Source organism: Petaurus breviceps, unplaced genomic scaffold (assembly GCF_028583685.1).
Source record: "Petaurus breviceps papuanus isolate PSGF00001 unplaced genomic scaffold, PetGlider_PUasm1.0 90701, whole genome shotgun sequence".
NCBI lineage: Eukaryota > Metazoa > Chordata > Mammalia > Diprotodontia > Petauridae > Petaurus > Petaurus breviceps.
Genome location: NW_027187316.1, coordinates 9,024,527 through 9,033,589, shown reverse-complemented (window position 1 = coordinate 9,033,589; position 9,063 = coordinate 9,024,527). Strand labels below are relative to the sequence as shown.

At 46.0% G+C, this 9,063-nt stretch overlaps 2 protein-coding genes across 3 annotated transcripts in view; one reads left to right on the top strand and one right to left on the bottom strand.

Moving 5' to 3' along the window:
- The window catches only part of MEA1 (male-enhanced antigen 1), a 323,822-nt gene that overhangs the window by 109,874 nt on the left and 204,885 nt on the right, over positions 1-9,063 (bottom strand). The gene's annotated exons all lie outside the window — the stretch shown is intronic.
- Positions 1-9,063, top strand: part of PTK7 (protein tyrosine kinase 7 (inactive)) — an 87,607-nt gene that overhangs the window by 37,643 nt on the left and 40,901 nt on the right. Inside the window, exons 2-5 of the mRNA XM_069065960.1 lie at positions 6,711-7,004; positions 7,588-7,690; positions 8,456-8,646; positions 8,824-8,974. Coding sequence (XP_068922061.1) covers positions 6,711-7,004; positions 7,588-7,690; positions 8,456-8,646; positions 8,824-8,974 — 739 coding nt within the window. The remainder of the gene's footprint in view (positions 1-6,710; positions 7,005-7,587; positions 7,691-8,455; positions 8,647-8,823; positions 8,975-9,063) is intronic.

Below are 9,063 nucleotides of genomic sequence, written 5' to 3'. Positions count from 1 at the left end.
GGGGGGGGGGGGGGGGGGGAGCCACGGCCCATCAAAGGAATGCTGCCTGGCTTTTGGCCTGGCTCAGGTTACTGTGGCAGGTGGTAGCTCAGCCTGTCAGTCCTTACTGCCAAGGGTGGATCCGTCAGGGTCATTTCTCCTCTGGGCTGTCAGCTCTTTAACCGGGTACATGAAGCCTCTTGGCCTGCTGCTGCCTGGCAAGAACTCCTATTTATAAAGCTCTTAAAGGTTTTTTAAAGCACTTAGCTCGTAGCATCACATTTGAGGTAGGTAATAGCCATATTTGCATTTAACAAATGAGGAAACTGAGACTGAGAGAGGTCAGATGATTTGTCCAAAGCCCCTAAATAGCTAGAACTCCAACCCAGGTCTTCTGAACTAACATTCACTGTTTTTCTGGTAGACACACTTTTACCCTTACTCAGATGAATTGGGTCTTTCCTTAGCTCCTCTTTGTTTCTAGGATTCCTTTTTTTCCTCCAACCATTTGGTCCTTGTAACTCTACAGGGCCAAGGCTAATACCCTCACCTCTCTAGGGCGGCTAGGTGGCACAGTGAAAACAGCACCAGCCCTGGAGTCAGGAGGACCTGAGTTCAAATCCGGCCTCAGACACTTAAACACAAAAAAACTAGCCATGTAACCTTGGGCAAGTCACTTAACCCCAATTGCCCTCCAAAAAGCAAAAAAAAAAAAATACCCTCACATCTCTCCCTAGGCTACCAGAGCAGGAGCCCTTCAGGTTTTCATAAGACAGTTGTTTTTTTTCCAAAAAGAACAAATGACTTCTTACCTTTCTGTGTAAGTATACTTGTTAGGGACATTCCCTCAGTTTCATTGCAGGTAATCTCTTTGAGCTTGTGTAAACCTCATGTTTAAACCAGTTGTTGGTTAAACTGACCACATTGCATCTGGAATTTGGACGTTCTTTATTCAGTTCTCAAGATTTAAATTCATCTTTGAAGTTGAGACATATCACCCTCCTGTCAATCTTTGCTTCAGTTTCTCATTTGTAAAATGGTTCCTATGTTCCTCAAGGCCGTCTTGAAAGGCACTTGTGATTTTACCCAGTGTGCAAGCTTCATTCATACTTTCTTCTTTTTCTCTTGTGTGCTCCCTGTGAGTTCATTTCACTGCTGTCAGTATTCATTCAGGTATTGGCACTATAGCCGTCCATAAGCTCTATCAAAGCAGCTAGATCAGTTAATGGGTAGAACTCAAAACCCTTTAATGTAATGTTGTTACAGCCCCATATTTCATCTATCTATCTATCTATCTATCTATCTATCTATCTATCTATCTATCTATCTATCTATATCTGTCTGTCTATCTATCTGTCTATCCATCTATACATCTATGTCTATCTATCTATATTTTTTAAGAGACAGCATGAGGTAACAAAACTCTGGATTAAGAGTCAAGAATCATGACTTCTAGTCATTGCCCTGCTACTAACTAGCTATGTGACCCTGGGTAGGCTGTCTTCTTCCCTGGGCCTCATAGTTCCCTCATCTATAAAATGAGAGCTTTGGATTAGGTATAGAATGTTTGGGAGAAGCAGGACCATAATAGATGATATAGTTCAATCCCTTCATTGTGTACTGAGTCTCAGGGAGAAAAAATAATTTTCCCCAAGACCCTACTATTAGTGATAGAATTGGAATTAGAACCCATGTCTCCTTTCTATTATAACATGGAATTCTTCTTCAGAATTATCTTGGTCATACCTTGGGACTCCTCCAACCCTGACGTTCTACAAACAGGGAAGGAAAGGTACTAGGTTGTATTCTGAGAAGAATGTAGCTAGAAAGCTGGTAATAATGGAAAATCAGCCAGATGGATGGAAAACTTCCCCAGTATTAGAAATCATTTAGTCTAGTCTACTTCATTTCTCAAATGTAGAAACTGAGAGACCCTGAGAGGGAAATTGACTGCCTGAGGTCACACAGTAACTAGCAGGACTGAGATTCAAACCCAGGTCTTTTGACTTCTCAGGTCCCATGTGCTTTACACTATTCCACCCCATCAGTTCACATGATTCAAGCTTTCAAATATCAGATGCACGGGTAAAGGGAAAACCCAGGACTCAATTTATATGGGGGCTAACTTTCTGGTGAATTCTCTACTGTAGTTTCTGAGGAGACTGGCTATGAAAGAGATTTGGAGGGATCATTGGGTCATCAGTCCAACTTGTTTTATAGATAAGGAAACTGAAGCGCAAAAAAGATTAAATGACTTGGCCAGGATCCACATAGCTAGGAAGTATCCAGGCAGAATTTAAACCCCTGCATTGTATTGTCTGTCTTGCCTGTCTTTCTCAAAAGACATTAAACTAAACTAGAACTCACCTCTGGGGAGAGGTTGGGCAAAACTTGCTTGAGTCTCTTTCCAGACTTGGCTAAGTTGAAGATCTGGGCATAATAAGGTTGAAGGCTGTGTCCTACTGCCCAGCACCCATTGTCAGCACCCCAGGTTTGAAAGGCTGCTCATTAACACGATCCCAGGCCCTAGCGACTCTCTGTCTATAGTGCACCCACATGGGCCCCGGGAACAAAGGCCCATGTGTTACTCCTGCTTCCGTAACCATGCCACCTGCCCTGCCCTGCCCTCCACCTCCCTGCTGGAGTTGCTGTTCGGCACACTTTCCTCTCTTTTCCTTTGTTCAAACTGTCATGGGGAACATAGGACTTGGCCCTTTCCTGCTGGGGCCCCCTTCTTCAGGGTGGCATCCTGGACCTGGGCCAGAGTTGAGTGGTAGCATTGGAGTTGGGAGCTGGAGATGAAGGGAGGCCCCATGAAACATGGCATTCTTGGCCCTTCCTTCTTTGCCTTTCCATTAAGAAGTCAACCTTGGCAGCAAACAGGAGGTTTCCTTGCTACAGTGGGTGGGAGGCAGTCCTGGCATGCCTTTGCCAGCAGTAAGGGCCCCAGGTAACCTTGGCTGTCCTGCCCCAGTGTCAGGGTGGGGTCTCTTGAGAGCTGACTGATGATGGGGCAGATACTGCCAATTAATTCTGGGTTAGGGTTCCCCAGTGTGCTGTCTCCCTCTCTAATATGGAGGTCTCATTTTTTCCCCCTGCTCTGTCTAAGTCCTGATGCCTCAGGACAGTATGAGGATGATCTGGGGTTCCCAAAGGCTATGCCAGTGGAGCAGGTCTTACCAAGATGGAAGTACAGTTTCTAGTACAAGTCAGTGATCGATTAAAAGGACACCCCCAAATTCGAAGGGTTGGCCACTAGCTGATGAACTTATCAGGCCCTATAGTACCACACAAAGACTGTCCATTAAGGTAAGAAAAGGTTGTCATCTGTCAGAATCCATGGAAGAGAGAACCTGTGCTGATAAAATCATGGGCTTTTGAAGGAAATAATCTGTAACGTCAGCAGATACATAAAATAAGGCCTGTAATATTAAAGTCATGTAATCTGAACTGTTCATATTAAAAACTCTAATTTAGATGTTAACAAGATAGTAGCAGCATCAATTTATTTTATTCCCTTTGGATCTCTACTAGCAATGTGACCCTGAAAAAATCACTTAATTTTGGTCTGTCTCAGTTTCCTGGCTGGAAAATGGGACTTATACCACCTGCTTCCCAGGGTTGTGAAGATCAAATGAGAATCATATTTGTAAAGTTCTTAGCACAGTGCCTGGCACCTAGTAGACACTTAATAAATCCCTTCCTTACTAGCCGTGTCACCCTGGGCAAGCCACTTAACCCCAATTGCCGTGCCTTCCCCCCTCCAAAAAGCAAAAAAAAGTTCCTTCTTTCCTTTTTCCCTCCTTCCTCCCTCCCTCTCTCTCTCTTTCTTCCTTCCTTCCTCCCCTCCCTCCTTCCTCCCTTCTTCCCTTCCTCCCTTCCTTCCCTCTCTCTTGCATAGGTAAAAGTTTTGCTGATGCTTTTTAAGAAAACAATGAAAAAAGTCATCTAAATACATGGGGTTTTGGGGGTCGTTTTAGCTTTTACAAAAGGATATTCATTGAAAAAACACAGCAAACATGGAAATACAAAACATGCCCCAAACCAGGGGCACGCTCTCCCCTATACCACTTAGTCCTTGTGGAGATTGAGTTCAAACTTAAAGCAATTTGCTACAAAGCTTTTGCCTCATCAAAGTTCACTTGTGAATGTAGCCTCCCTAACAGAAAGAGTAGATCCCTTGCTTGGCCACTGCTCAGTCTGGCTGGGCTGGATGTCCCTTGCTTCTTAGGGTTGTGCTGGAGGACTGGGCTTGGATGACTGCAAGGCTCTGGCCTGTCTCCAGCTTTCAGATCTTGGGTGTCTCTCCTGAACTCTCAGCTCACAAGGTCTAATACACCTTCATCTTTATTTATTTATTTTCTTTTTGGAGGGGGAAGGCAAGGCAATTGGGGTTAAGTGACTTGCCCAAGGTCATATGGGTAGTAAGTGTTAAGTGTCTGAGGCTGGATTTGAACTCAGGTCCTCCTGACTCCAGGGCCGGTGCTCTAATCACTGCGCCACCTAGCCGCCCCGAGTACACCTTCATTTTAGGCAGGAAAGCGTAGACACAAACAGAGGCAGAAACAATACCAGGGCATGGACTAGTGGCTCCTTGTTGACCCAGACCATGTACTCTTGACTTCATGCTAATTCTGGGTAAGAAAGGACCTGAGTTCTTCCACCCCTTCAGCCCCCTACCCAGAGGCACACAGCAGTTTATCTTGCTCACTGGACACCTGGAAAGTAAAAAGGGCATATATTTTTTCCAGTTTTGCACAACTTCATTTACGACCTTTTATGTCTCTTTCTTCCTCCTGTAGCAACCCTTCAGGGATTACCTCCCCTCCCAACTTGGCTCTTGTAGGTTGGGACCCCAGGAAGTGACTACTACCACATTTTAATTCCATGGGTCTGTATTTTCTAAAACTACAGGTCACAAGCCTCCCTCCACCAGTATATTCAGAGCCAGGCAATAGTTCTAGTTGGCTCGCAGCCAGGAAGTAAGAAGAGGAGCTGCAAAATGTTCTACCCATGATACAGGGGGCACACTCTCCCATAGATGCACAGTGGGAGCACACAAGTAGAGAGGCACACGTGTAACCAAGGCATATCACACCTCTAGCACCAAAGGACTTCAGTGGCCCTCGCTCTTCTTCTGGTATCCTCATGCTGCTCCAGCCAAGGGCTTAGATTAAACAGGTTGCTCAGCTGGGTTCCCTAGACCTATTTCTTTTCTTCTTTTTTTTCTTTTGCTTTTTAAAGGGGGGAAGGCAGGGTAATTGGAGTTAAGTGACTTGTCCAAGGGCACATGGCTATTAAGTGTCTGAGGCTGAATTTGAACTCAGATCCTCCTGACTCCAGGGCCGGTGTGCCACCTAGCCACCCTGACCTGTTTCTTTACAACTCAAATTTAGACTGTCATGGATAATTTTCTCTTGAATCCATAACTAGTTCACTTCTGTTGCCAAGGATCATACTTCTGAAGGCTATCTTTCCCCTCAACTCTCTTTTAAGGGTACAGAATCTTCAGGTGATTAAGTGACTGCTGCATGATGCCATGCCATTGAGGGGGGTAGGAGAAGAAAGAAATCTCTTAGCCCAACCTCCTCTCATTCTCCCTTCACCTCCTACAAAGAGAGACATTTTTTTTCCATACATGGCTCTTTTATCTGCTTGTAGGAGCTCTACTCCTTGGACTCAACTACTTCCACATCTGTAAGCTTTGTTTCTTAAAGGCCACCAGGGAAATGGTCAGTCTTAGGCCAGTCAAAGGAAGGTGCCCCTTAATTCCATCCAGTGGGCTCCACAGACCTTCATTCCTCCTAAGGTGTGAAAACAGACTTTTTTTGGCACTGCATTTGAAACCTTAATGCCTCTTTGTTTCTGTTACCTCTCTTTTATCTTTTGTGATGACATCCATTGACCTGGGTCAGAAGTGTCCTGGTTGACCACCCCCACTACCTGCATTTATTTTAACTGTCCATAATACTCCTTGTGTATTGTGTCTAACTGCTTAATTGATCTCCCATAAATATAATTTTGATCATGTTGATGCTCCGTAACCTTCCTTAGATCCTTACTGCTTATAGAGTAAAGACTACACTTTATGGATTGTTTTTAAGACCCTCCACAGTCTTTACTTTCCAGCCGCAGATCTACTCCAGTCAGACTGAGCTATCTGTTCACTGCCCCTCAGACAAACCTTATGCTTTCTAGCCTTACACTTGAGACAATACCTTATACTTTCTCCCTCCTAATAGTACTTTTCTGTTTATCAAAATTGAATTCATCATTCGAGACCAAACTCAAATAACATCTTCCCTGACCATCCTAGCCATTGGGATTTTCCTTCTGCCTTTAAATCTGTGATCCTGTGATCTTTCCTAACTCTGGCTTCCTGACAGCCTTGTCTACACCACTCATCTGGCAACTATCACAGCCTGCCTTTTGTTATTACTTCACTATTTTATGTGTGTATACAAGTAGAGTTTGCCAGACCAAAACTGTAAATTCCTTGAGGGCAAGAACTCTATCAGGCCCTTGCAGGGGCTGATTTCATGCTTGGCCCTTAGTAGGTGATTTTTGTACTGCCCTCAAGCATTAATTGAAGGCCTGCAATACGCTTAGGTCTCTACATCTCTGCTCTCAGGCATCATGTTTCAGTATAAGGAAAGGAACCATTTGTTGTGTAGAGGGGTAGTGATTCTTCCATGACACCTTCTTTTTCCTTTTTCCATTCCCACCCCCAGCTACAGGGACAAGAGCCACCATCATCTTTACCAAGGAACCTTCCTCCCAGGATGCACTGCAGGGGCGCCGGGCGCTGCTGCGTTGTGAGGTGGAATCCCCGGGCCACGTGCACGTGCGCTGGCTGCTCAATGGGGTGCCCGTCCAAGACTCAGAACGACGCTTTACTAAGGGGAACAACCTGAGCTTTGCAGCTGTGGACCGATTGCAGGATGCGGGTGCCTTTCAGTGTGTGGCTCGGGATAATGTCACGGGTGAAGAGGCCCACAGTGCCAATGCCTCCTTCAACATCAAATGTGAGTGAGGGAATGAGTGAGTGAGTGCAGGGCAAGGCTACCCCTGAGTGCTTTTTTTCCACTTCCCTTGGCAGCCGACTCCCGGAAAGTCCCCTGCCTCAGCTGCCAGGCTCAAGAGTGCTTGGACAGCAAAGGGCTCAGATCACTCACTTTCATTCTCTGCTGGTGCTGCAGTGTGTCTGAGAGTCAGTGGCCTCTTCCCTGTCCTGCAAAATGTCTTTTTTTTTTTTAAAGCATCACCATCCGTCTTTCCCTGTCCTTTCTGCTAAGTGACCTTCTGAACAGGAAAAGGGCAGTGGGAGGCAGCCTTTTAAAATACCAGACACAGGTTACTGGGAGCAGCTTTTGACCACTCAGAATCCACAACTTCCACATAACTGCCTTGCCTCTACCAAGTTTTCTGTCCACTTCTTAGCAGGAAGTGTGTTATGTTCCTTGGCTTCTAGAAGCCATGGTTCTCTTTGCTTTTCTTTAATTCCCTTTCCCCTACTGTTTGCTCTCTCCTCCCTTTTTGTCCCCCACTGTGGATTATTAGAAGTCTTGATCTGGGCTCCCAGGTCACAATCTGGTCTCTGTAATTCAGGGATTGAGACCGGGCCTGTCATCCTAAAGCATCCAGCCTCACTGGCAGAGATCCAACCCCAGACACTGGTCACTCTGCGTTGTCACATTGATGGGCATCCCCGGTAAGGACACTGCAGCTGTGCTTTTAAACTTTGATCAAACTTTTATTTCTTTTGTGCAGAGAGAGAGAGAGAGAGAGAGAGTGTGTGTGTGTGTGTGTGTGTGTGAGAGAGAGAGAGAGAAAGAGAGAGAGAGAGAGAGAGAGAGAGAGAGAGAGAGAGAGAGAGAGAGAGAGAGAGAGAGAGGAGGGAAGAGTGAGAGAAGAGAAAGAAAATGGAGAGAGAAGAAGGGTAATGAGAGAGAGTCAAAACACTTGATGTACTTGGAGGCAGGAGAAACATGATTTCTAATCCTGCTTCTGATACTTGGAGTCTTTGTGGGACTGTGGGCTCATTTAACGTGAGCCTTAATTTCATCTGTAAAATGGGAAAAATATTACCTGGAATATTTAACTCGTAAAGATTTTTGGGAGGACCAGATTAGATGATGTGCCTAGTATGAAGAGAGCTTCCCAAATGTCAGTTATCATTATCATCATCATCAGAAGTAGTAATCATAGTATTAACAAAGAAGAAACACAGCTTGTTTTATCTTCTGATCATCCCCAAATTTTTATGTCCTTTCAGCCTTTTACTTAGTAAATTGTGCCCTCTTTGTCTCTGTGCCACCCATAATTCTTGTCGCTGCCGTCCTAGACTCTCCCATTCTTTGCTACTCTAAGTAAACCAGTTACTTTTGGATAGGAAGGGGCCCCTTTCTTGGTCCCGTTGTCCAAGGTGGGACAGTTGATTAGCTGTTCCTAGTTTCTGACCGCCTGTGTCCCACAGCCCGACGTACCAGTGGTTCCGGGATAGGAATCCCCTCTCTGACAGTCAGGGCAACTACTCGGTCAGCAGCAAAGAGAAAAACCTGACCCTGCGGCGTGCCAGCCCTGAGCACAGTGGCGTTTACAGCTGTTGTGCCCACAATTCCTTCGGCCACATCTGCAGCAACCAGAACATCACCCTAAGCATTGCTGGTATTCCTGGGGTTCGTGGGGTGGGGCAGGTCAGAGATGGCCAGCATGGCATCACGGGAGGGGTGACAGGGGAGGGAGGGGAGCCTTTGGCTTGCTGATAGACTCTTCTTTTGGGAGATTGGCTCTTCTCTCCTTCCCCTGCTCCCTCACGCCACTATTCTTTTCTTCTGCCCCTAGATGAGAGCTTCGCACGCCCGTTGATCGTACCCCAGGACCAGGTGGTGGGGAGGAGTGAGGACGCTATGTTCCATTGCCAGTTCACAGCCCAGCCACCTCCCACCCTACAGTGGTTCTTCGAGGGTGACTCCCCCATCACTAACCGTAGTCGGTAAGCCTTCTCTATCCATCCTGCAGAACAGTCCAGCACCCACATCAGGGTAGCCTGGAGGACCTGCCTCCATCCTTCCTCATCCAGTG